This window comes from Scyliorhinus torazame, chromosome 14 (assembly GCF_047496885.1).
Source record: "Scyliorhinus torazame isolate Kashiwa2021f chromosome 14, sScyTor2.1, whole genome shotgun sequence".
In the NCBI taxonomy this organism is placed as follows: domain Eukaryota; kingdom Metazoa; phylum Chordata; class Chondrichthyes; order Carcharhiniformes; family Scyliorhinidae; genus Scyliorhinus; species Scyliorhinus torazame.
In genome coordinates this window covers 204,342,164-204,370,080 of record NC_092720.1, presented here as the reverse complement: position 1 = coordinate 204,370,080, position 27,917 = coordinate 204,342,164, and the positions used below count along the sequence as shown (strand labels likewise).

Sequence of the window (27,917 nt, the reverse complement as noted above, 5' to 3'; positions counted from 1 at the left end):
CATTCCTCAGCCAGTAGGACAAAGACACATTGTGGGATCTTACTGTGTGCAAATTGGCTGTAATTCGTTTCCTGATGCCTCTTTTAAAGCAAGAATTCCTTTTTTTTAAATTTAGAATACCCGATTATTGTTTCTCCAATTAAGGGGCAATCCACCTACCCTGCACATTGTTGTGGGGGTGAAACCCACGCAGACACGGGGAGAATGTGCAAACTCCACACGGATAGTGACCCAGGGCCGGGATTCGAACCTGGGTCCTCAGCGCCGCAATCCCAGTGCTAACCACTGCACCACATGCTGGCTAGAAACAATTCCTTGACTGTGCAGCGCCACGGAGGGCTGTGAAAGGTGCTATATGAATGCAACATGTTTCCTTTTTCAAAAAACAAAATCCCAAAGTGATGCTTCACTCTCGATGTTAAAAGAGCAATTTTAACCTAATCCGCCCGTCAATGAACTCGAAAAGGCTCGGCTGGGGTTTCAAGGTTTTTTTTTCCACTTTAAACTCCATGTTGATTTCGACCAGATAGCAAAATCGTGCCGGGGAGAGTTTAAATTAAAATAAAACAGACTTCACAGCAGACGGTCAGTTTCCTAACCCGGTTAAAATTTCCCTGCTCCACCCACCTCCCCTCTCTCCCTCTCTCTTCCCCTCAGGGCCCTATCCCTTTAAATCCAACCCATAGGGCCCTGTCCTCTTAATTCTGGCCCACAGTGCCCTGTTCCTTTAAATCAGACCCACAATGCTCTGCCCCTTTAAATTAAACCCACAGTGCCCTGTCCCTTTAAATCAAACCCACAGGCCCTGTCCCCTTAAATTTGACCCACAGTGCCCTGCCCCTTTAACTCAGACCCACAGTGACCGGCCCCTTTAACTCAGACCCACAGAGCCCTGTCTCCTTATATCAGACTAACAGGGCCCCGCCCCTTTAAATCAGATCCACAGAGCCCTGCCCCTTTAAATCAGACCCACAGAGCCCTGCCCCTTTAACTCAGACCCACAGTGCCCTGTCTGCTTATATCAGACTCAGACTGCCCCGCCCTTTTAAATCAGAGCCACAGAGCCCTGCCCCTTTAAATCAGACCCACGGAACTCTGCCCCTTCAAGTCCGACCCACAGTGCTCTGCCCCTTTAAATCAGACCCACAGAGCCCTGCCCCTTTAAGTCCGACCCACAGTGCTCTGCCCTTTTAAATCAGACACACAGAGCCCTGCCCCTTTAAATTAGACCCAGAGTCCTGTCTCTTTAAATTACGAAACTTCCTGCTCTCCATATGAAAGTGAAAGTTAAGTTTAACTAAAGTTGGGGACAATGGTGGACGCGGGAGCTGATGCTGGCGAATCTGCCCTGGAGCAGGAGCTGGAGAAGATGCAGCAGGAGTCCACTTGCTCCATCTGCCTGGCTTTCTACCGGGAGCCGGTGTCGGTGGAGTGCGGGCACGTCTTCTGCCGCGCCTGCATCCTCCAGCACTGGCAGAGGGAGCCCGGCGGCACCGCCGCTTGCCCGCAGTGCGGCGGCGGGCCTCTCGCCAGCGGGACGCCGCTCAGGGACAACCCCTTCGCTGCCAGCGTGGTGGCCAGCGTGCGCAGGCTGGTGCAGGAGGTCCGCCGGCCGGCAGAGGGGCAAGGGGGCGGGCTGCTGCCCTGGTGCCCCGAGCACGACGAGAGGCTGAAGCTCTTCTGCCAGGACGACCAGCGAGCCATCTGCCTGATCTGTGCCATGTCCATCGCCCACCAGCACCACACCATCAGGCCCATCAAGGAGGCTGCTGAGCTCTACAGGGTAATGGGGAGTGCGAGGGGAGGTTGGATGGGGTGTGTGTGGGCAAGGGCCAGTGTTTATTGCCCATCCCTAACTGCCCGCTGAACAGAGTGGTTTCATTGCCCACATTCATTATTTCCAATTAAGGGGCAATTTAGCGTGGCCAATCCACCTAGCTTGCACATTTTGGGGTTGTGGGGGCGAAACCCACGCAAACACGGGGAGAATGTGCAAACTCCACACGGGCAGTGACCCAGAGCCGGGATCGAACCTGGGACCTTGGCGCTGTGAGGCTGCAGTACTAACCCACTGTGCCACCATGCTCCCGGTCTTTCGGGACTTATGGGAGGAAACTGGAGTACCCGGAGGAAACCCACGCAGACACGGGAAGAACGTGCAGCCTCCGCACAGACAGTGACTCAAACAGGAATTGAACCTGGAACCCTGGCGCTGTGCCAGGTTCGATTCCCACTTGGGTCACTATGTCGGTGGTTTCTGTAAATACATAAGCACAGGCAATGGGTGAAGCATGCGGGGTGCTGTGCTACTCCGTAGAGGAGATGTGTGAAGAGATCAGGTCAGTCCATAGAGAGTCTTTCAGCAGTCTGGTAACAGTGGGGAAGAAGCTGTTTTTGAATCTGTTAGTGTGTGTTCTCAGACTTTTGTATCTTCTGCCCGATGGAAGAAGTTGGAAGAGTGAATAATCCAGGTGGGAGGTTTCTTCGATTATGCTGCCCACTTTCCCAAGGCAGCGGGAGGTGTAGACAGAGTCAATGGATGTGAGGCGGGTTCATGTGATGGACTGGGCTGTGTTCACGACTCTGTAATTTCTGACGGTCCTGGGCCGAGCAGTTGCCATACTTTTCAAACTTTTTTTCCCGCCACCCACTTTCTGCCAATTGGCTGATCTTCAGGACCCACTCCACGTTCGCTTACCCAGTCTATCCTGAGACAAGGCAATATTTGCAACGCTAACGTTTTCTTGCCCCAGGTAAGGGAGGGAATGAAAATTATTTAGCCTTCCTGTGCTGGCTGGCGTCTCTCGCCTTAGTGCTGCCAGAAAATCTGTGTGTGACGCGAAAGAGAAAATGTAAAATGCGTAACTATTCTGGTACTCCACCACCAAAGAAACTTCAGCCCATGTCTCAGGCTGGCTCGGTTATTCTGACTTCCCAAGTGTGCTAGTCTAATAACCATTGCTCAGCTCCATGATGACCTTTTGCAAAAGGGACTTGGCCAGTTGGAGTTTTCGCAGGTTAACAGGATCTCCAAGGAGCATCTACATGCCCTTGCCACCCTTTCTCCTATTTCAAACCAAACTCCCAGAAAGAATATTTCCATTCATTGTTGCGATTCTCTTTGGGGGAAAAAAAAAAGCCCATTGCAAAATTCTGAAGGATGAAAAACAAAATCCGAAATGCAAGCGCATATTGGAATTGCACAGGGCAGATTAACCTGAAACGCGTGAAGAGCAGGACCTGGGTTCAGCCTCACATTCACCATTCCCCCACCTTATGGTAGCACAAGACATTGGAAGCCTCTCATTTGAATTGATACAGCCAGTGTTCACCTCTGGGAATTCTAAAGCAGTGATTTCAACTTGTGTAAGGATGTGTCCAAAATCAGAGAAAACAAATATTTTTTATGAAACACAGAGACAGCAGGAGGTGAAGGCTACTCTCACGTTTAAACGTACTCCCCCAGAAGCGTTAGAAAGAACAAGGTGCAGAACTTTTATCTGTGTCTAAGGATGTCTTGGTCCTGCTGAGCTCGCTGAAATTCTGACACAATCAAATTGTGTTTTCCGGATTGACTTACCCTCGCCGAGAAAGGACTTGAATTTTCTTCAGTATCATCATTCGTATTACAGTTTCAGTGATGTTAGCAAAAGTAAAGGATTACCACTGATGCGTGACCACATAAATGCTGCTCGTGAAAAGAAATCCCTGAAGTGCACAAAAACATGTGCGAGTGTCTGGCGGCTGCCTTCCTTCCACTCCCCGCTTTCCTGCCCTCCGCTGCCAGTCCTGCACTCACCGAAACATTCCCAGCAGCAGGCTGGGATATACTTTCAAGCCTGCCACGGTTGAGAACCAATGCAACAGGACATCGACATTTAAGGCAGGAATTACCCTGCAGACATCTCAATGCTGCCGTTGGGAAACTGCATTATAGGCTGATGTGCACAGAACACTGCGACCCTTTTGAAACCCGCCCACGACCCACCCGCGGGTCGCAGCCCGCACGTTGAAAAACCCTGCCATACCAGACTGTGATGCAGCCTGATAGGATGTTTTCTCAACACTCTTGTCTTTTCTTAGTTAGCCAGTCCTTTATCCATGCTGAAATACTACTCCCAACACCATGGGTCTTAATCTTGTATGTGTTACCTTACTGAACGCTTTTGGAAATCCAGGTATGTTACATCTACTGGTTTCCCTTTATCTATCCTGCTTGTTAGCATCTCAGAGAAATCTTAAAGAACTTGTCAGGCAAGATTTCCCTTTCATGAAGCCATGCTGACTCAGATTGATCATATTATGTATTTCTAAATGCTCTGCTATTGCATTCTTTATAATGGACTCTCTAACATTTTCCCATTAACACATGTTAAGCTAACTGGCCTATTCGTTACCTGTATTTTGTCTTCCTCTCTTTTTGAATAAGGATTTCCAATCTGCTGGAAATTGTCCAAAGTTTAAAGGCTCTTGGAAGATTACTACCAATGCATCCACTATAGAATCACTACAGTGCAGAAGGGGGCCATTCGGCCCGTCGAGTCTGCACCAAACTTCTGAAAGAGCACTCTACCTAGGCGCACAAGCCACCCTATCCCTGCAACCCTACCTAACCTGCACATCCCTGGACTAAAGGGCAATGTTATCATGGCCAATCCCGCTAACCAGCACATCTTTGGACTGTGGGAGGAATCCGGAACCCGGAGGAAACCCACGCAGATAACGTGCAAATTCCTCACAGCCAGTCACCCGAGCCTGGAATTTAACACGGGTCCCTGGTGCTGTGAGGCAGCAGTGTTAAACCACTATAGGCCACTGTGCAGCCCCCCACTATCTCTGTAGCCACTTCATTTAATATCCCAGGATGCAGCCTGTTGAAATTTAACCTGACAGGATAAGATGGACAAATGGTTTTATACTCTGCCCCACATCGAGGTCAGTGTTGCGTGAACCCAAGCCAGGTCAGAAACCGACATTGCCTCTCTTCAAACTGTCAGTGGCCCACTTAGCAGAAGAAATTAAACTGGCTCCAAGCTCACTGTCGCCTACTCGCTGCATTAATAAAAAAACCATCCTCCTATTTGTCCTCTTGATGGGTGGCATGGTAGCACAGTGGTTAGCACTGCTGCCTTACAGCACCAGGGATCCGGGTTCTCCGGCCTTGTGTGACTATCTGTGTGGAGTTTGCACGGTCCGCGTGTTTACTCCGGATGTTCCGATTTCCTCCCGCTGTCCATAGACGTATGGATCAAGTGGATTGGCCATGATCAATGTGCGTGGTTATGGGACCGGGGGGGGGGGGTGTACCAGGCATGGGTGGGGTGCTTATTCGGAGGTTTGGGGCAGATTCAATGGGCCGAATGGTCTCCTTCTGCACTGTAGGAATTCTATGATTCAATTATTCTTTTGCCAGTCACCTAACATCGGTGCCCTCTGGAGTTGAAACTTCCCCGAACCAAAACTATTTCTCCCTCTCTGTCCTGTTTGAACCGTTCATGGTTTTGATCGTGCGATACAACCCCCCCCCACCCCCCCCCCCCCACCCCCACCCCTCCCCCTCAGCCTTCTGCTGGGTAGAGAATAACCCCAGCCCATCCATGTAGCTGAGGTGTCTCACCCCTGGGACCATTCCCGCGAACCTTTTTCGGTACCTTCACCAATCCCCTTGTTGGGCGAAACTAGATCAGTTCACTCTGTTTCCAGGAAAAGCTACAGGGAGCTTTGGATTCTCGACAGAAACAACTGAAAGAATTGGGGAATGCGACAGATGAAGACACGGAGACTCTGCAGAGGCTGAAGGTGAGGTATTTGAAGGTTGGGCTGAATGGCTCTTCCTGCACTGTCGGGGTTATGTGTTGCGATTTCATCAGAAGAGGTAAACCCCCCTAAAACCGGGAGCCAGTTCTAAAAGTAACGTGAATTTTAGTTGCGAATCAACTCAAACTCACCATCTCTGTTGTGTTGGGAGTCACTGGCTAGGCCCAGCATTGTGTTGCCCGTCCCTCATTGCCCTTGAGAAGGTGGTGGTGAGCTGCCTTCTTGAACTGCTGCAGTCCCTGTGGTGCGGGCTGCCGGCGAATGAACCGCTGTCGAGAAACATGGGGCTGGGGGTCCGGGCGCCCAGTTGTTTAGAATTGGCTAACTCAGGCACTACTGACCAAGAGTGCCTGCTGGAACCGTGATCAGTGGGCATTAATGCCGCAGCTGCTGAATCCTACCCCCCCCCCCCCCCCCGGACTCGGACCACAGATTTTCCGTTTTCCCCCCCACCCCCCCAACACACACACACCCGGGGGCACTGAAAGGACAATTTCCCCCACCCCGAGACACACTGGGCAAGCAGCGGTCTCGGGCTCCACTGTCTGGTTGCTAGCAGCCCTGGCTGGTTGACTTAGCAGACCGGCCCGCTCTATCCCTGGGACCATTAGGCCTGGCCTGCTTCCAATGGAAGAATTGGCAACCCCAACAGCAACTGAAGTCTCCACCTGCAAACCAGTCCCCAATCCCCAAACCAACTCCGCTCAACAGCTCTCGTAAACCCCGACCCCCTCCAAAATCTTAACCATGGGACCATATCTGAAACATTAAAATGGACTGTCATAGGGGTGGGAGAAAAGGTTTGGGAAACATTGCCTTATTGTGGCTGATTGTCATCCTTTGATCCTGCAAAGCACCATGGGACATATGTGACATCAGAGGTTGTGGTGATACACCACTGTACTTCCCTAGCATTGTACATAGTTATATAATAGTTGTGTGTAACGTGGCCCTGTAATCCTGTGTATTGTACTGTGCATTGTACTGTAGCTCTGTAGAGGTTCGGTCACCTGTATGTAACCTGACCTGGCCACGGAGAGCTCCGCCTTGGCCACTCCCCCGGGAGTAGGTATAAGACCCCGCTTCTGAGACCGGACCCATTTTGCCTGGGGTCGTCTGTGTCGGGTAAGCTTCCTATGTAGTGTATTAAAGCCTTGGTTAAAGTCTCACATGTCTTTGTGGTTCTTTACGCTTAGTGAATCAGAGGTGCCATCTAAATGCAAACTCTTGTCGTTAACAGAAACGAACGAGCAGCCTGCGGGCCAGAATTGACGCTGGATTCGATGGAATGCAGCAGTTTCTGAGCAATGAGAAACTCGCGCTAATAACAAGACTGGAAGAGAAAGAAAAGGCCATGACTCAGGAAGTGGAAGAAAACATGAAAAAACTGTCTGACAAAAGCACGTCAGTTAACCAGGAGATAACCGATATACAGCAGAGACAGTCCGTGAAAGAGGCAGATTTATTGTTGCAGGTACAAAGCATTCCTACCTGATAATGAGATTGCTTTGGCAAATCAAACTAGGGAGGGATTTTGCGACCATGTCCCTTCTGGTCTGCACGGTAGCACAGTGGCTAGCACTGCTGCCTTACAGCACCAGGGACCGGTTTCGATTCCAGCCTTGGATGACTACGTGGAGTTTGCACGCTCTCCCCATGGCCTGCGTGAGTTTCCTCTGGGTGCTCCGGTTTCCCCCCACAGTCTAAAGATGGATTGATGGATTGGCCATGTTAAAATTTCATAGATTCATAGAATTTACATTGCAGAAGGAGGCCATTCGGCCCATCGAGTCTGCACCGGCTCTTTGAAAGAGCACCCTTCCCAACCGCACACCCTCCACCCTATCCCATAACCCAGTAACCCCACCCAACACGGAGGGCAATTTTGGACACGAAGGGCAATTTAGCACGGCCAGTCCACCTAACCGGCACATCTTTGGACTGTGGGAGGAAACCGGAGCACCCAGAGGAAACCCACGCGCACACAGGAGAACGTGCAGACTCCGCACAGACAGTGACCCAAGCCGGGAATCTAACCTGAGACCCTGGAGCTGTGAAGCAATTGTGCTAATCACTGTGCTACCGTGCTGCCCACTTTGGTGTCCAAAGAAATTCCGGTTAGATAGGGTTGCAGCGATAGGGCGGGGGAGTGGGCCTAGGTAGGATGCTCTTGCAAAGGGTTGGTGCAGATTCGATTGGTAAAATGGCCTCCTTCTGCACTGTAGGAGTTCTATTGTCTCTATTATCCCTGCCCGAGTTCGGACAGTTAGTTGTTTTAATACAGAATGTGAGTACCGCTGAAGACATTTATTTGTCGAAGTTTTTCACCCTGCTGTACAAATTGTTGTTCGATATTCTTGAGGATTGTCCTGATGAGTTCAAGATGAAAAGCTTTGATAGAAAAATGTCCCCTCTCTCTCTCTCTCTCTCTCTCTCTCTGCCTCTGTCTCACTCACAGCCAGACCATCAGGGAAGAAATTAAAATGCTTGTTCACAACAATTATTCACTGAATACATTAGAATGTTAGAATGGTTACAGCATAGAGGAAGGCCATTCTGCCCGTCACATCCGTGCTGGCTTACCGCAAGTGGGGAAATTTGAACTAACCCGGCCATTGGAAGAACTGACCGGATGGGGGGCCGTTAACTCCGGTTTCACTCTCAGCCCCTGAGCTTTCCTCTTCAGTGAAGTTAGCATTGGACAGGTCATCAAGCCGGTCCTCAAATCTATCTTGCAGAGAGTTAACTTCAAATTAGCCCCGACCCCCCCCCACATCCCCATACCAATTCCAACTGCTTGAGTGTGAAAGGTGAGCCACGTTTTCATTATAGAATTGGTCGTAGTTCTTCCAAAGATTGTAAAAACTGGGTAGTCCTGCTAAAACTATACAGGGCATTAGTTAGTTCTGTGAACTGCTTTGGTCCCCTTCATTAAGGACATTTTTTGTTACAGACGCCTGGTCAGACCTCAAAAATGGCTAAGATACTGGACCAGAACACCAATGATTTTTTAATTTTATAAGACCATGCGGAAAGATCGATTCGTTCCAGAGTGATTGCACAGGGCTAAATCGCTGGCTTTGAAAGCAGACCAAGGCAGGCCAGCAGCACGGTTCAATTCCTGTACCAGCCTCCCCGAACAGGCACCGGAATGTGGCGACTAGAGGGTTTTCACAGTAACTTCATTTGAAGCCTACTTGTGACAATGAGCGATTTTCATTCATAAGAAACTGGGCTTGGTTATTTTTACAAACAAAACTTTATTAAAACAAAAGAAAAGCAATCTTTAAACTTTTAAACTTCAAACCTAACAAGAACAGCCTACATGTATCTCTTAACCCTAACACACAATTTCCCATTAAACAACACATAAAATGGACATACAGCTCTCAACTCCACTTAGACAGACAGGCAACAATTGTACTTGCATTTTCAGAATATATTCCTGTTGTCAGAGTAGCTCCTTCAGACCCCTTTTGGAAATCCGGTCTCTGCGGCAGCTTTTCCTGACCTCGCCCTGTGGCTTTCCAAATCCTTCAGCTTCACCACCTGTGCGAACAGGATTCTTTTCTCTCTCTGACTTCTGTTATGGGCCAGGGTTTAGAGAACCCCAAAGTGTATCATGGAGTTCACCTGACCCACAACGTTTACTAGATTGTGGTATGCGGAGCACACGGCCCACTCTACAGGTGTGGTACAGCAGAAATGGGAAAGTATTTTTTAAAGCAAAAGAATGTTTATTCTATGAACTCAAGTTAACCTTTTTAAAACATACAGTGAGCATCTCAGCAACCATCAATTCAAATACAACCCCCAAAGAATACAACACTAAGTAATCCTTACTTTCCTTTTAACATCCATAAGACATTTTAAAAAAAACTTTTAACAGAAGCACATCAGGTTTAAATTCACGACTGAGATGTTATCACTTTGAATTCACCAAATGATCAAGAGATAGTCTTTACATGGCAGAGAGAACAACAGTACACCTGCTTTGGCTGGCTTCAGCTCCAACACTAAAACAAAATTTAAAAAAACACACACACCCAAGCTTTTCTCAAATTGAAACTAAAAAGCAGAACCAGAGCTCAGCTCCACCCACACTCTGACATCACTGCAGTAACATGAGCAGACAAACATTTCTTAAAGTGACATTCTCATGACAGCTCTGACCAGCCCCTCAAACAATGGTTCTGTCCTGGGGTGACTAGACTTGAGCTCATATCTTGGCTTTTGATTGCCCACTCCCGTTTAAACAAAGGAACAGGGCCATGAATATGCACTTAACCTACAAATTACGGACAAAAGGGGCCATCAGACTTTGTAATGGGCTAATGGCTGATTGGATTAGAGTGTCCCGGAGGACAATGGATATTGAGTGAATTATCCCGGCTGAACAAAGGTATCCTTACTACTCCCAGCAATGAGCCAAAGTCCGAATGGGACAATGTAATTCAGGCCAGGTGTGGGCATATACCTCTGACTCAGTTTTACCCTCAGTCTGTTAACCCCTCAATCGTCCACTACATCTTCGATCCCATTTCCGAATCCAATTTCCTAACATCTCCCTATCGTAACAATATACTGGCATTGTAGGGAGTCCAGAGAAGGTTCATTAGGTTGATCCCGGGTGTGAAGGGATTTTCTTATGAGGAGAGGTTGAGAAGGTTGGGCCTGTACTCATCGGAGTTTAGGAGAATGAGAGGTTACCTTATTGAGACAGAATAGCATTGTCAGGGAGCTTGACAGGGTAGATGCTGAGAGGTTGTTTCCCTTACGGAAGAGTCCAGGACCAGAGGGCATAATCTCAGAGTAAGGGGTCACTCATTTAAGATTGGGATGAATAGAAATTTCTTCTCCGAGGGTAGTGAACCTATGGAATTCTATACCGCAGAGAGCTGTAGAGACTGGATCGTCAAGTATGTTCAAGGCTAGGGCAGCACGGTGGCACAGTGATTAGCATTGCTGCCTCACAGCGTCGAGGTCCCAGGTTTGATCCCGGGTCACTATCCATGTGGAGTTTGCATATTCTCCCCGTGTTTGGGTGGGTTTCACCCCCACAGCCCAACAATGGGCAGGGTAGGTGGATTGGCCACGCTCAATTGCCCTTAATTGGAAAAAATGAATTGGGTACTCTACATTTATTTTTAAAAAGTGCGTTCAAGGCTGAGATACAGATTTTTGATCAGCAAGTGAGTCCAGGCTTATGGGGATAAGGCAGGAAAGAGGAGCTGAGGTTCATCACACCAGATCAGCCATGATCTCATTGAATGACGGAGTAGACCCAGTGGGCCGAATGGCCTACCTCTACTCCTACGTCTTGTGATCTTGATCCGTATACATCCCCCCCCAAATGGGAATGAGAAGTGGGGTGTGTATCGGCCGGGTGCTGATGTTAATGGTGAAGCTCATGTGAATATTGCAGAGTGGAGTTGGATTCAGTTCTTGAGGATGCTGCTGATCAGAACCCAACGTTCACGCCCGTTTGGTCAATACCTTTGTTCAAAGAAACAGAGGGGGAAATAATCTTCATCGAATATATATTTTTCTCAGCTCAAAGCTTAAATTTTAAAACTTTGTAAGATTAACTCTTGGTTCTCTTGCTTGTGTTTCAGAATGTCGCTCCCATTGTTGAAGGGTAAGTATCAAAATCTTCTATAAAAACATACAAATGACAATGACCCTGTGATGATTGATTACTGCACCTTTAATGTAATGATCCCTTTAAGACCGGGTTTGGAACCCTGGGGGACTCCGCCTCCGGTTCCACCCTCAGGGAGCCATATATAAGGTAATGTTCAGTGGGCAGTGTGCAGTGAGCACACCTCTCGGTAGCTGTCTGGTTCTCTGATAATTAAAGCCTTTGTATTGCCAATCATCTCTCTCGAGTTGTAATTGAGGGTATCTCAGACTCTTTGTTGAGGAACCATTATATATCATTAATATGTCACTTTTTTGAGAGGAGTAAACCTCACTTACCTTTCACTCATCGCATTGCCTAATCTCTAGCCTCCATAAGAAGATGGAAACAGAAGGAGGCCATTCTGCCCCTTGGGCTTGTCCCTCCATTCAGTTAGATCTCCACCTCAACTTTATTTACCGCCAACCCTCCCGCCACGCCCTTTAGCTTCCCCTACCTGACAAACCCCAGTCCATCCGAGGCTCGATGATTTCACTTGACGCCCAGAATCCACAGTGTCATGTGAGAGTACCTTTAAGAAATGGATGTTTACTACTGCAGTGATGTCAGAGTGTGGGTGAAGCTGGGCTGTCTGTCTGCTTTTTACTTTCGTTTTAGGCTGTTTGCTGCAGGGTGTGTTTTAGTTTCGTTTTCAGTGTTGGAGCTGAAGCCAGACAGAGCAGGTGTACTGTTGGTCTCTCTGCCATGAAAAGACTATCTCTTGATCATTTGGAGAATTCAGAATTATAAATGTTCTCAGTAGTGAATGTAAACCTAATGTGCTTCTGTTAAAAGGTGTTTCTTCTGTCTTCTGGATGTTGTTTGGGAAGTTATTAAGGATTACTTAGTGTTGTATTCTTTGGGTGTTGTATTTGAATTGATGGTTGCTAAGTTGTTGTTTAAGTATGTTTTAAAAAGGTTAACTTGAGTTCATAGAATAAACATTGTTTTAATTTAAAAGTACTGTAAAGCTCTGTTTGCACCATACCTGTAGAGTGGGCCATGTGCTCCCCAGACCACAATCTGTTAAAAGTTGTGGGTCAGGTGAACTCCATGACACACTTTGGGGTTCTCTAAACCCTGGCCCATAACAACAGCTACTGAGCTACTCGACCAATATCGTAGTGAGTCACTGAAACCGTCTACTTCATTATGACTGTGCTGTAAAAATATGGACTCATATTCCAGATTTATTTATTGAATTTAAATTTCACCAGCTGCTGTGGTGGGATTTGAACACACATCCCCAGAGCAATAGGCCAAGCTTCTGGACTACTTCATCCAGTGGCAGTGCAGCGCCACCTTCTCCCCCCTGAAGTAATGCAACCTTTACTGCGCTCCCCTTCAAGGAGTTCTCGGCTGCACCATAGATTTTCACAGTAACTTCATTGCAGTGTTAATGCAAATCTACTTGTGACACTAATAAAGATTATTAGATCACCCCCTGATCCTGCACACCATTTTCAACCAAGCCCAATATAAACTCCTCAATGAAAAATAATTGCTCTTAAAGCACAGTGTGGCTGGAGTTAATCATCTGTTAATTATTTGAACTAAATGCTTGTTGTTGTGAAGTGTAAATACCCAACATTGTTTGAACAGATCAGACGATGAATCTGGAAATGTGAGCAGTGTTCCTGTTAATCTGACTTTGGAAGAATTCAATGGTCCTCTGCAGTATATTGTTTGGAAGCGGATGCTGATGGTTCTCAATCCAGGTATTGTCACCTTACTCTGAGCCTCTAATCAGAAGGAGAGACTTGCCTCTACGCAGGGTCTGTCACCGCCTACATATATCACAGAGCCTAGTTACGGCCAATTCAATCCTTTCCTGAGGAGCAGTCCCTCTTATGATGGAGCGAGTGCAGCAGCCAATCACCGCTCGTCAAATGGTGGTGGGTGGGCCGGTCAACTTGCACTCTTTTCCGCCCAGGTCCGGGAAAACTAATATTGGGAGGGGCACAAAATCAGTCCAATGATCGGATACTCCTCCTGTGAATCTTCTCCAGCCAGTAACGCCACGCCCAGGAAATTCTGATGGATAGAAAACTAATATGAACTGACTGAATAAAGAGCATATCACGTGGCTCGGGGCAGTGCTCTGAGCGATGCTGTTGGTGAGGTAATCCCACCTTGCAGTTACAGAGTCATAGAAGTTTACAGCACAGTAAGGACCTTTGGCCGATCGCGTCTGTGCCGGTCAAAAATAATCACCTAACCATTCTGATCCCATTTTTCAGCACTTAGCCTTGCATGCCTTGGGATCATAAGTGCACATCTAAATACTTGTTAAATATTATGAGAGTCTCTGTCTCCACCACCGTTTTAAGCAGCGTGTTCCAGACGCCCACCACCCTCTGGGTGAAAATGTGTTCCTCTCATCCAATCTAAACCTCCTGCCCCTCACCTTAAATCTATGCCCCCCTGGTCATTGATCCCTCCACCAAGGGGAAACATTTCTTCCTGTCTACTCTATCTATGACCCTCATAATTTTACACATCTCAATCATGTCCCCCCTCAATATCCTCTGCTCCAAGGAAAATAATCCAAGTCTATTCGATCTCTCTTCAAAGCTAAAATGCCGCAGCCCAGGCAACATCCTGGTCAGTCTCCTCTGCACCTTTTCCAGTGGATTCCACAGCTGCACACACTACTCTAGCTATGGCCGAAACAACATTTTATACAGTTCCAGCAAAATCTCTCTGCTCTTAAACTCTACGCCTTAGCTAACAAATGCAAGTATATCATATGCATTTTTCACCACTGTATCTAATTGCCCTGTCACCTTCAGGGACCAGCGTAATCCCACAGTGCTGTTAGAGGGTAATCCCACAGTGCTGTCAGAGGGGTAATCCCACAGTGCTGTTAGAGGGTAATCCCACAGTGATGTTAGAGGGTAATCCCACAGTGCTGTTAGAGGGTAATCCCACAGTGATGTTAGAGGGTAATCCCACAGTGCTGTTAGAGGGTAATCCCACAGTGCTGTTAGAGGGCGATCCCGCAGTGCTGTTAGAGGGTAATCCCACAGTGCTGTTAGAGGGGTAATCCCACAGTGCTGTTAGAGCGGTAATCCCACAGTGCTGTTAGAGGGGTAATCCCACAGTGCTGTTAGAGGGGTAATCTCACAGTGCTGTTAGAGGGTAATCCCACAGTGCTGTTAGAGGGGTAATCCCACAGTGCTGTTAGAGGGGTAATCCCACAGTGCTGTTAGAGGGTAATCCCACAGTGCTGTTAGAGGGGTAATCCCACAGTGCTGTTAGAGGGGTAATCCCACAGTGCTGTTAGAGGGTAATCCCACAGTGCTGTTAGAGGGTAATCCCACAGTGCTGTTAGGGGGTAATCCCACAGTGCTGTTAGAGGGTAATCCCACAGTGCTGTTAGAGGGGTAATCCCACAGTGCTGTTAGAGGGTAATCCCACAGTGCTGGTGGAGGGTAATCCCACAGTGCTGTTAGAGGGTAATCCCACAGTGTGTTAGAGGGTAATCCCACAGTGTGTTAGAGGGTAATCCCACAGTGCTGTTAGAGGGTAATCCCACAGTGCTGTTGGAGGGTAATCCCACAGTGCTGTTGGAGGGTAATCCCACAGTGCTGTTGGAGGGTAATCCCACAGTGCTGTTGGAGGGTAATCCCACAGCGCTGTTAGAGGGTAATCCCACAGCGCTGGTGGAGGGTAATCCCACAGTGCTGTTGGAGGGTAATCCCACAGTGTGTTAGAGGGTAATCCCACAGTGCTGTTAGAGGGTAATCCCACAGTGCTGTTAGAGGGTAATCCCACAGTGCTGTTAGAGGGTAATCCCACAGTGCTGTTAGAGGGGTAATCTCACAGTGCTGTTAGGGGGTAATCCCACAGTGCTGTTAGACGGGTAATCCCACAGTGCTGTTAGAGGGTAATCCCACAGTGCTGTTAGAGGGGTAATCCCACAGTGCTGTTAGAGGGGTAATCCCACAGTGCTGTTAGAGGGTAATCCCACAGTGCTGTTAGAGGGTAATCCCACAGTGCTGTTAGAGGGTAATCCCACAGTGCTGTTAGAGGGGTAATCCCACAGTGCTGTTAGAGGGGTAATCCCACAGTGCTGTTACAGGGCAATCCCACAGTGCTGTTAGAGGGTAATCCCACAGTGCTGTTAGAGGGGTAATCCCACAGTGCTGTTAGAGGGGTAATCCCACAGTGCTGTTAGAGGGTAATCCCACAGTGCTGTTAGAGGGGTAATCCCACAGTGCTGTTAGAGGGGTAATCCCACAGTGCTGTTAGAGGGGTAATCCCACAGTGCTGTTACAGGGCAATCCCACAGTGCTGTTAGAGGGGTAATCCCACAGTGTTGTTAGAGGGTAATCCCACAGTGCTGTTAGAGAGTAATCCCACAGTGCTGTTAGAGGGTAATCCCACAGTGCTGTTAGAGGGTAATCCCACAGTGCTGTTAGAGGGTAATCCCACAGTGCTGTTAGAGGGTAATCCCACAGTGCTGTTAGAGGGTAATCCCACAGTGCTGTTGGAGGGTAATCCCACAGTGCTGTTGGAGGGTAATCCCACAGTGCTGTTAGAGGGTAATCCCACAGTGCTGTTAGAGGGTAATCCCACAGTGCTGTTAGAGAGTAATCCCACAGTGCCGTGGCAGGACGTGTTTGTCCCACAGTGCCATGAGGGGGCAGGTCTAACCCGACAGTGCTGCCTGGGGTGGCGAATAATCCCAGCGTGCCGTTGGGGAGGGGTAATCCCAGAGCGCCATCGGAGGGGGTGGGGGGAATCCCAGAGTTCTGTCAGGTGGGATAATCCAAGAGTGCCGTCGGGGGGGGGGGGGGGGGGGTTAATGCCAGAGTGCCATTGGGGGGGGGGGCGTAATCCCAGAGTGCCATGGGGGGGGGAATCCCAGAGTGCCGTTGGGGGGGGGGTTAATCCCAGAGTGCCATTGGGGAGGGTTTAATCCCAGAGTGCCATGGGGGGGGGGGTAATCCCAGAGTGCCATGGGGGGGGGAATCCCAGAGTGCCGTTGGGGGGGGGTTAATCCCAGAGTGCCATGGGGGGTTAATCCCAGAGTGCCGTAGGGGAGGGAGGGTAATCCCAGAGTGCCAATGGGGGTAATCCCAGAGTGCCGTAGTGGAGGGAGGGTAATCCCAGAGTGCCGTAGGGGAGGGAGGGTAACCCCAGAGTACCGGCGTGGGGGTGGGGTGGGGTAATCTCACCGTACCTGCTGGAGGGAGAGGAGGGGTGGTAATCGCACGTGCTACGGGGTGGGGGTTGTAAAATGCCACAGTGCTGTTTAAGTGTGAGTCCCCTGATTTTAACCTGCTGATGATGAGGGAACGCTGATACATTCCCAGTTCAGTGATAGTGTTCCCATGCTGCTCTGGTCTTTCTAATTGGTGGATGTTGTGAGTTTGGGAGGTGCTGTCGAAACTCTTATCAATTAAAAGATTTGTCTTTGAGTCTAATTATGTTTCAGTTCCAGCTGCTATCACCCTCGATTCACAATCAGAATACAGAGTTCTCAAGCTGCTTGGCCTTGATAACCAAACCAAATATCAACGTAGGAAATTTGGTCATCACCCGGATCAATTTGCGTACCAGCCAAGCATGTTGGACTCTGAGGGATTCACATCAGGACGACACTTCTGGGAAGTTGAATTGGGGAATAAAACAACATGGGGCTTGGGTTTGGCTAGTCAGCCCATTCCTCAGAAGGAGAACTGTAAGTGGGAACCTGCTACTGGGTTTTGGACTATTATAGGTCAAGTGTTGAATAGCCAATATAAAGCTATGACTACACCTCCTACACCACTGACACTGACAGAGGGATTAAAGAAGGTTGGGATTTACCTGGACTATGAGCAAGGTCAGGTGTCATTTTACAATGCTGAGGACATGTCTCACCTGTACACATTCACTGACACGTTCACCAAGAAACTCTATCTTTTGGTCACCGAAAAACACTATCCAATCTGGTCATGAGGTTTTTTAAAATAAATTTAGAATACCCAATTCATTTTTCCAATTAAGGGGCAATTTAGCGTGGCCAATCCACCTAGCCTACACATCTTTGGGTTGTGGGGACGAAACCCACTCAAACAGGGGGAGAATGTGCAAACTCCACACAGACAGTGACCGGATCAAACCTGGGACCTCGGCGCTGTGTTGCAGCAGTGCTAACCACTGCGCCACCGTGCTGCCCTGAGTCAGATTTTGAGTTCTTCAGCAAAAATACATTTGTGTCAAAGCTTTTCGTCTAGCACTCATCAGGACAATTAAATGTCTTGGTGATTGTTTGGCAAGTGTACTCTGATTGGTAGAGACAATGGAATGAAGAAGGCACCAGTTAATGGTGACTGACAGTTAACTGTCAGGCACTGTTTGAAATTCAAAGCAGGCAGTTGGTCTGATTGGTCAAGGAATTGCATTGAGGAATGAACCAGCGAATGGCTATCACTTGTGAAGCAGTGAATGCCTATTACAGGTGCAAACATGTTCTTTCTGTCTGCAAATTCTGGGTATTAATATATGTTGCTTCCAGTACACGTCAATGCGCCACAGTGTGAGCCCGACTGACTATCTTAAATTGGTTGTCAGTGTAATCTTTGGTGGACCCTGGGATCATTTAGCAAAAGTTGCCCAATCATGGATGCTGGGCACTTAGCGTTTTGCAAGCACAGGGTGGTTGGGTATGGTCTATATCTTGCTATAAAATTGGCCTTATTGACAATCTCTTAAAAAAGCCATTTGCTCACCATGCAAGCTTGATGTCGAAACAGGGTGCATCAAAGCCATCCTGCGAGACATTGGCTACCCTGATCAGATCATTGCTCGCTGTTCATTACACAAACCCAAGGCTTCTACCTTTGGCCCTGAAAAGCACCCAGTCTGTTTCCAGTTACCCTGGAAGGGCAAGGAATTGCAAACATTTGAGCAACAGGTGAAGCTGTCTGTTTCAGGCACCACTATGCAGTATGGTATTCACCACTAACAGGATGCTACAATCAAGCCAGAAAGATGTTCTGCCCAGCACACAAAATGAGTAATGTGGTATATGAATTTCAGAGCCGATGTGATGCCAGGTATGTAGGGCGCACAAAGACTGGCGGATCATATCAAACAGCTATCTCAGCCGCTTTGTGCAAGGGGCAAGGGACAACCTGTACACAACCAGCCCGAGCACTGAAAGTCACCAACAATTGGTAATCTTGCGATTGTCCTGATGAGCACAAGAGTAAAAACTTTGACAAAATGTCTTTTATATTAATAAAACATTAAATATAGCTCTCACCGAGTTCTCAAAGACACAGATTTTATTATAAATATTGCCCAAATATTGCAATGTACACGAGTGGTCAAGTCTGGACTAAAATTGCATGTCAGGACTAGAGGGACATCCTGGGGCACCCACACATGCTGTAACTGCCTGGAACATTTCAACTTTCGATGGGTTTATTTTTGCTGCCACGGACAATACACAGATGTCTCCAGCCCTGAGCTCAGAGTTGATGACTTGGGCTAAATCCTGGGACTTATCTGGATATTTACCATGGAAATGTTTGACCATTTAATACCTGATGTAATTCAGAAGATTACTCAATGTAATTGAACTGAGCAACACAATCAGTCCGACCCGACTATCTCCCTCAACTACGCCTGATCTGAATACCGACTCACCGACCCACTCATTCACTCACTCGCTGACTCACCCCCCCCCCCAACGTGTTCACCCATCCACTCGCAGTCCCACCCACTCTCCAACCCGCACACTCACTCACTCCACTCAATCATTCACCCCAATCACTCGCTCTCCCCACCCGCTCGTTCTCCCACCCATTTGCTCTCCCACCCTCTCACACTCCCACCCGCTCACTCACAAGCCCCATTGAGAGACTTGCAACCTTTCAAATCTCACCTGAATACAGCAGCGCCTGACGTTAAAAACGGGGGGGGGGATTCTTTCTTCGTTGGTCATCTGCCCTCGCTGGTTGTACCCTGGAGAGGCTGTGTTGGCCCATTTCCACTGCAACCGGAATGGAGTCCCATTTGAAAATACACAATAGAGGGCGGCATGTGGCGCAGTGGTTAGCACTGGGACTATGGCGCTGAGGACCCCAGTTCGAATCCAGGCCCTGAGTCATTCTCCTTGTGGAGTTTGCACATTCTCCCCGTGTCTGCGTGGGTCTCACCCCCGCAACCCAAAGATGTGCAGGGGAGGTGGATTGGCCACACTAAATTGCCCCTTAATTGGAAAAAAAATAATTGGGTACTCTAAATTTATTAAAAGAAAATACACAATAGAGTCAGACAGTTACAATACGCCCTGAATTGTCTCTGAGTAATATCTGGACCCTTGTGTTCAGCTCATGGCAAGTCAGAGTCAGAATCCTAATAAAAGAAAGACTTGTTTTCATCCAACTCAGAACATCCCAAAGTGTTTAACAATTGATGAAGTACTTTATTGAAGTGTAGCCGCCAATATGATGTTGTAATTGTGCCGGTTAATTTGCATACAGCAAGCTGCCGACAAACAGCAGTGTGATCTTGTGGGCAGCACGGTAGCATTGTGGTTAGCACATTTGCTTCACAGCTCCAGGGTCCCAGGTTCGATTCCCGACTTGGGTCACTGTCTGTGCGGAGTCTGCACATCCTCCCCGTGTGTGCGTGGGTTTCCTCCGGGTGCTCCGGTTTCCTCCCACAGTCCAAAGATGTGCAGGTGAGGTGAATTGGCCATGCTAAATTGCCCTCAGTGTCCAAAATTGCCCTTAGTGTTGGGTGGGGTTACTGGGATAGGGTGGAGGTGTGGACCTTTGGTAGGGTGCTCTTTCCAATAGCCGGTGCAGACTCGATGGGCCGAATGGCCTCCTTTTGCACTGTAAATTCTATGATCTTGATCAGATGACCTGTCTTATTTTAAACATGGGCCGGATATTAGGATTCTCTGTTCCCGCTGGCAGTGCACTGTGGGTTCCCTGGGCGACGTGGGATGGCTTCATTGGGAAATCCCATTGATGTGCAGCGGAACCGGTGAATCCCACCCATGATGTTCGTTGGGAACTAAATATTGACCAGGGAGAACTCCCCCAATTGGTAAGAGGACATATAGTCACAGTCAGACCTCACCAGTATCTGAAATGACGACCGAATGATTCTGCTCACTATGATTTACAGAGCAGGGCACCTGTGACGTTCTCTCTGGGATTCACATCGTGGAACATGGGGAGGGAGAGGAAGGAGCAAGGGAATATGATGTGGAGGGAGGAGGAAATGGGGGGAGGGGGGGGGGGTGACAATCATTGCATCAAAACAACTCATCAGAATAATATTCCTCTGCATGTTTTAAACTGTATTCATTGATTATTCTCAAATAAATGTAATGTTTATCGGAGAACACTCTCTTAGGGTTGCTTCATTTTTTAATTCATTCTGGGGAGATGAACATCATGGGAAAAGTATTTGTTGTCCATCCCTTAGTGCCCTTGAGAAGATGATGGTGTGAACCATGTATGTTTCTGATTGGGGTTGCTGTGCGATTAACCTGACACTTGATGGGTGGAGCTTTCTGACCCCGCCGACCCCCAGAATTGTCTGGTCCCAGCAAAGGTCGACGGGCTTTTTCCAGTGGCCTTCCTGTCACGACGGGATGGGATAATCCCGACCGATGTTCTTATAAATTATCCCTTTGTTTCTGATTGGGCGGGTTCTAATACCCTGGCAACAGCACCAATGTGTATTTTGTATGAGGCCTTGAGCTTAAAAAGATATAGCAAGATCCTTCACAGGAGCATTATTATAAAACAAAAGCTGACATTGAGCTATGTAAAGCGATGTTAGAGCGGGTGGTCAAAAACTTTAAGGAGCATCTTAAATGTACAGAGGTAGAGAGGGAATTCCAAAGCTTGGGGCCGAACAGCTGAAGCCAAGGCCGCCAATGGCGGTGCACTGCACCAATCCCATAAGGCCAGGTGTCGCATGTCAAGTGTAGGGCGGCGTAATGTGTTAAGAACGTCAGAGGAGACCAACGCCTACTTCACCGATTAAAAAGCAGTCTTGCTCTGAGCCCAATTTCCAGGACCTGGCCTTCTGCAGCAACCAATAGAGAGGGGACAGGGCTGAGGCCAAATTTGGCAGGAAATGCCCATAATAATGAACTAGGCCCAAAAATGAGCGGAGCTCCGTCGCATTTGTCCGCATGATTAACAGCTTGCACCTTGTCAGCCATCAGGTAGAGGCCATCGGTTGACCCAATACTCCAAATAAACAACGTCCTGTGTTTGAAACATACAATTGTCCCTACGGAAGCAGACACCATACTCGGAAAAGCGTTGCAGCACCGCATCTACATTCTGAAGGTATTCGGCTTCCGTTGCACCTGATGTAGCTCGAGCTGCATGTACGCCTTACCCATGTCCAGTTTGGTAATGGTGGAACCTTCCGCCAGTAGATGGCATCGATGACCTCCATACGCGGGAGTGGGTAACGATCTAGACAAGATGCCATATTGATGATGAGCTTATAATCGCCACACAAGTGAACAGACTATTCTGGTTTCATGACCGGTACCACCAGCGCCACCCAGTCAGCGAGCTGAACCGGTCGAATGATTCCAAGGCCCTCCATGTCATAATATACATCAGTACATTATGGTGCAATCACATACACACACTGATGGACATGCAGTAGGACCAGCCAGCATACATAACACCGCAGCCAATCACCAGTGAGAGCACAAGCACTATAAAGACAGGGGTGTTCCCGCTCATTCTAGCAGCAGCCAGCTCAAAGCACAGAGCTCACAGCCTGCATCACAGACATTCACCATGTGCTGAGTGCCTCACCATAGCTAGTGATAGAAAAGGGTCCACAATTAAGCTGGTATTGCTTATACCCACGTTTACAGTATGTTAGCATAGTTGAACAGTTAATAAAATAGCGTTACACCACTTCCAGCATTGTTGGACTGTTTGTGAACCAGAACACCCAACACGACATGGTACCAGGAGTGGCCGCAATCTAACACTTGTGAGACCTACCTGCAACTTCTCAGCATTCCGGCATCCTACAGCATGGAGAACATCAACCCGCCGCCGCCGCTCCGCATCGCTGGCAATCTTGGGATAAATTGGAAGATATTTAAACAGCGCTTCCAGCTCTTCCTCGAGGCCACGGACAGGGAGAATGCATCGGACACCAGGAAGATAGCCCTTCGTCTCTCCACGGCTGGGCAACATGCCATCCACATCTTTAACTCCCTGACATTCGTGGACGTCGGGGACAAGACCAAGTACAAGACGGTGCTCCACAAATTCGACACACACTTCAGCGTTGAAGTCAACGAAAGCTTCGAAAGGTATCTGTTCCAGCAGCGCTTGCCGGGTAAGGACGAGCCTTTCCAATCCTATTTAACACACCTCCGCATCCTCGCGCAATCCTGCGGTTACGGGCCCACCTCCGACTCCATGATACGCCACCACATTGTTTTTGGGGTCATGTCGGACACCCTGCGTCAGCTGCTCCTTAACGTTAAGCAACTAACCCTAGCGACTGCCATCGAGACCTGTGTCCTGAGAATGCCACCAGCCGGTAGTCCTACATATAGGCAGCTGAAACGGCGCGGCAAGGGCCCCATGAGGCGGAACGGGTCCAAACGATCGAACAACTCCCGGGCCGCAGTCTGGAGGAGGGCGGCCATTTTGCACGCTTTCCGAGGCCTCCCGCGCTTGTACACGCCAAACGGGACGGTGACATGGAGGAACGCGATGCGCAGGCCCGCACCATGCAAGACCTTACCGCGCATGCGCGGTGGCGCAACAAACGCACTGACGTCACGAAGTGTGGCAACTGTGGCTCCGCCCACTTTAAGCGACAGTGCCCTGCAAAATCGCGACAGTGCCTACGCTGTGGCAGGCTTGGCCACTATGCTGCCTGCTGTCGAGCAGCCCCCCAGCCAACTCACAACGATTTAACCAGCCTCGCAGGAATGTTCGGGCAATCCAACCCACCTTCACCGAGTCCGATCCTGACTTCATGCAGACCAGTGACACCGAGGACAGGGAGCCTTTTCGATTCACTGTCATAACCAAGAACAAGCTGTCCCCGAATCGAAAGCACCAGCCGCTGTTGGTGCACAGCATTGATCCGGACGACGAGTGGTGTGCCACCCTGACGGTCAACCCAAATTCGTCGCCCACCTCAGAGACTTGATTTATGAGCCTTACAATGTTGGACTCAATGCTTTGTTCTTTCATCCTGTTTCAGCATTTCACTAGTTTGGTTATAGCATTCATTATTAGTGTTGTTGTTGGTATAACACCTGGGGTGAAATTCTCCCCAAACGGCGCGATGTCCGCCGACTGGCGCCCAAAACGGCGCCAATCAGACGGGCATCGCGCCACCCCAAAGGTGCGGAATGCTCCGCATCTTTGGGGGCCGAGCCCCAACATTGAGGGGCTAGGCCGGCGTCGGAGGAATTTCCGCCCCGCCAGCTGGCGGAAACGGCCTTTGTTGCCCCGCCAGCTGGCGCGGAAATGACATCTCCGGGCGGCGCATGCGCGGGAGCGTCAGCGGCCGCTGAAAGTTTCCCACGCATGCGCAGTGGAGGGAGTCTCTTCCGCGTCGGCCATGGTGGAGACCGTTGCGGAGGCGGAAGGGAAAGAGTGCCCCCACAGCACAGGCCCGCCCGCGGATCAGTGGGCCTCGATCGCGGGCCAGGCCACCGTGGGGGCACCCCCCGGGGCCAGATCGCCCCGCGCCCCCCCCAGGACCCCGGAGCCCGCCCACGCCGCCTTGTCCCGCCGGTAAATACCTACTTTAATTTACGCCGGCGGGACAGGCAATTTCTCGGCGGGACTTCGGCCTATCCGGGCCGGAGAATTGAGTGGGGGGGCACGCTAACCGGCGCGGCCCGATTCCCGCCCCCGCCCAATCTCCGGTACCGGAGACTTCGGCAACCGGCGGGGGCGGGATTCACGGCGGCCAACGGCCATTCTCCGACCCGCTGGGGGGTCGGAGAATGGCACCCGTTGTTTTTCTTTTCTCTGCACCAGGCACCTTCCCGTGTATATAGACTAGCCTCATGTACATTGTTATGTAAATACTGCACACACATGGTCAGATACACTCATTACACGTTATATATTCTCACATAGGCACATGTTCTTTGTAAAAAAAGGGGGGATGTCATAATATACATCAGTACATTATGGTGCAATCACATTCACACACTGATGGACATGCAGTAGGACCAACCAGCATACACAACACCGCAGCCAATCACCAGCCAGAGCACAAGCACTATAAAGACAGGGGACAGGAGAGTTCCCGCTCATTCTAGCAGCAGCCAGCTCCGAGCACAGAGCTCACAGCCTGCATCACAGACATTCACCATGTGCTGAGTGCCTCACCATAGCTAGTGATAGGAAAGGGTCCACAGTTAACCTGGTATTGCCTATACCCACGTTTACAGTATGTTAGCATAGTTGAACAGTTAATAAAATAGCGTTACACCACTTCCAGCATTGTTGACCTGTTAGTGAACCAGAACACCCAACACGACACTCCAAACCCCTCAATGTATCCTCGACCTTTCCCACAAGCGCGTAGGGGATTGGTCGCACTCTGAAAAAAATGAGGTTCGGCCCAAAAAGGTCAGGGAACGTCCGCAGCACAGCCTGCGGGCCCTTGGACCCCCACCTGGAGCATCCACGGTCAATCAAGGCAAAACTGGTGTAGTCAGTCGCAGCTGAGCAGATAGGGTCTGTCCCCCTGCACCACAAGGAGGGAGAGGTGAAGAGACAGATGCCCGTAGGTCACAGGGGTGAGAGTGGAGCCTTCGATAGGCAGCTGCTCCACAGTACAGGTGGCCAGGCGGGCAGTCGAAGTAGACAAATATAATTCACTCAACCCGAGGCAGATTCGGTCGAAAACCTTGCGCTGGTCAACAGGCACGGCAGCACCAGTGCCCAATTCCGTGTGGGGGAGGTGACCATTGACGTTCACAGGAACATGGATAGCAGCCACTCGGGGAGTGGTCAGGCAGTTCACCTGCATTTCCGAGTCTGCGTCAGCCTCTTCAGGGTCACCAACAGGGTGGGCGTGTGCCCAGGAGCGACGGCTGGCACGACCCCTGCGGGCAGCGGGGTGTCTATCACGGGGCATCGCAGCGGGCATTTGTGGTGGTCGCACTTGGCACAGGGGGCGCCATCAGTTCAGTTGGAGTCCAGAGAGGGTGTGCGATGCTGCTTCTAATCAGGAAGCCACCATCCTCCAGTCTCGAGATGGTCTGCCCGTGGAGGGGTGGAGTGGCACGGGGGTGGCTGTGAATCATTATAAGCAACCGAAATTTAGTTAAACCCAGAACATTCCTTTTATTCCAGCAACCCTTACAGACACAAGTGTAGATTATTCACCGTCACAACACCCAGAATTCAAGCTTGGATTTTAAAAAAAATATATACATTTCGAGTACCCAATTATTTTTTTTCCAATTAAGGGGCAATTCAGCGTGGCCAATGCACCTAACCTGCACATCTTTGGGTTGTGGGGGCGAAACCCACGCAAACACGGGGAGAATGTGCAAACTCCACACGGACAGCGACCCAGAGCCGGGATCGAACCTCGGTGCCGTGAGGCAGCTGTGCTAACCCACTGTGATACCCTTCAAGCTTGGATTAACTGAGTTTCAACCTGTTTTTGTTCAGCTAGACATCCGAGCATTTTAAAAGATGCTTCCTTCAGTTGCGATAACGCCATGTTTTTCCGCTTCTTAACTCAACGGGAACTTAACTCTCCCCGCTCTTCATCCCTTACCTGTGATTATAATTGGGACATCTCCCTGGCCCTTCACTTGTTCCTCACTCTGGGGCAGTTCCCCGGTCTCCGCCTGTCCCCTTCCTTGTCCTTCTCTCTGGGAAGCGTCTGAGACTCTCCCTGTCCTCTTCTGTTCTCCCTTTCCGTCGTGAAACTGCGTGGGTTCCCTCTCTGCCCATCACTTGACTGTGGGTTAAAAACTGACTGACAACAAAAATGACTTCTGTCTAATCCTTGGGCCGCTGCGTAACCTGTCATCAAACTCCGAGTAGATCCGACCGTTCTCGCCGGGCAGAAACCTGGGTGCCAGAATGTTACCGGGCAGGGCAGCACGGTGGCGCAAGTGGTTAGCACGGTTGCCTCACGGCGCCGAGGTCCCAGGTTCGATCCCGGCTCTGGGTCACTGTCCCTGTGGCGTTTGCACATTAGAACATACAGTGCAGAAGGAGGCCATTCGGCCCATCGAGTCTGCACCGACCCACTGCCCGCACAGACAGTGGCCCAGCAGGGTATCGAACCTGGGACCCTGGTGCTGTGAAGCCACAGTGCTAATACCGTGCTGCCCATACTCCCGTGTTTGCGTGGGTTTCGCTCCCGCAACCCAAAAGATGTGCAGGATAGGTGGATTGGCCACGCTAAATTGCCCCCTAATTGGAAAAAATGGATTGGATACTTTAAATTTTTTTTTAAAGAACTTCAACGTGCTGTAGCCTGAACTGTGCCATCGTCCCCAGTGACACAACGGATGAAAGGCTTTCACAACACAAGTACTTCCACACTATCGATTCATTTTGTCTATCTTTTAAATATATATATATATACGTATATAATCAATTCAATTTGCAGATTACCGTTAAACTTCTCCATCTGTCACTGAAGGTTTTAAACAAATGCTCCCACCGTATTACTGGCGTTTCTGAATTAATTTTTAAAAATTTTATTTTAATTATTTTTTCCAATTAAGGAGCAGCTTAGCGTGGCCAATCCACCTCACCTGCACATCTTTGGGTTGTGGTGGTGAGACTCGCGCAGGGAGAATGTGCAAACTCCACCCAGATAGTGACCCGGGGCTGGGATCGAACCGGCGCCATGAGGCATTTCTGAACAAAGAGCCAACTGACAATAACATTGTGACACCAACATCCCTATCATGGGATAATCTGAATGAGAACAACTTGGAGCCAAACAAAAACTGCAGTTCATGCTATCCATCTATTACTTAGATTCTCTGTGCATTAATCTCTCGATACATCTGTAACATTACCAATATACTAACACACATATTCGAAGCAGATGCAGGGTCATTCATCCCCGCAAGCCTGCTCGACAATTCCATAATGTTATGATTGATCTGATTGTGGTTCAGCTCCACACTCTGCATGCACCCAATAAAATTTGACTACCTTATCAATCAATAATATATCTCCCTCTGCCTTAAAAAAATACGCATTGATGCTGCCTCCTCCACTTTCTGTGTTAAGTAATGGGTTAAGAGACATTCCAATTAGTTGTCTCATTTATGTTAAGTATCCAATGATTGACACTGATATGTAAAGAGGCTTCAGGTGGCCTTTGGGTCAGGCGATGTGAAGATAGAGTTTTGTGCAGAGTCTGTTAAAGTGAAATAAAGTGTTTGTGAAAAGGA

At 49.2% G+C, this 27,917-nt stretch overlaps 1 protein-coding gene across 2 annotated transcripts; it reads left to right on the top strand.

Moving 5' to 3' along the window:
* The first annotated feature begins 1,201 nt into the window (after positions 1–1,201).
* LOC140390364 (E3 ubiquitin-protein ligase TRIM39-like) lies at positions 1,202–27,917 on the top strand. Of its 2 annotated transcripts, XM_072475474.1 has the most exons (7): positions 1,202–1,783; positions 5,704–5,799; positions 7,058–7,291; positions 11,433–11,455; positions 13,100–13,215; positions 16,941–17,186; positions 27,237–27,917. In XM_072475474.1, coding segments are annotated over exons 1-7 (1,188 nt in total). In that variant the 5' UTR covers positions 1,202–1,312; the 3' UTR covers positions 27,239–27,917. The 2 variants fall into 2 exon arrangements, with proteins under 2 accessions (XP_072331575.1, XP_072331574.1); XM_072475473.1 differs by lacking the exon at positions 27,237–27,917 and having other exon boundaries at positions 1,203–1,783; positions 16,941–20,731.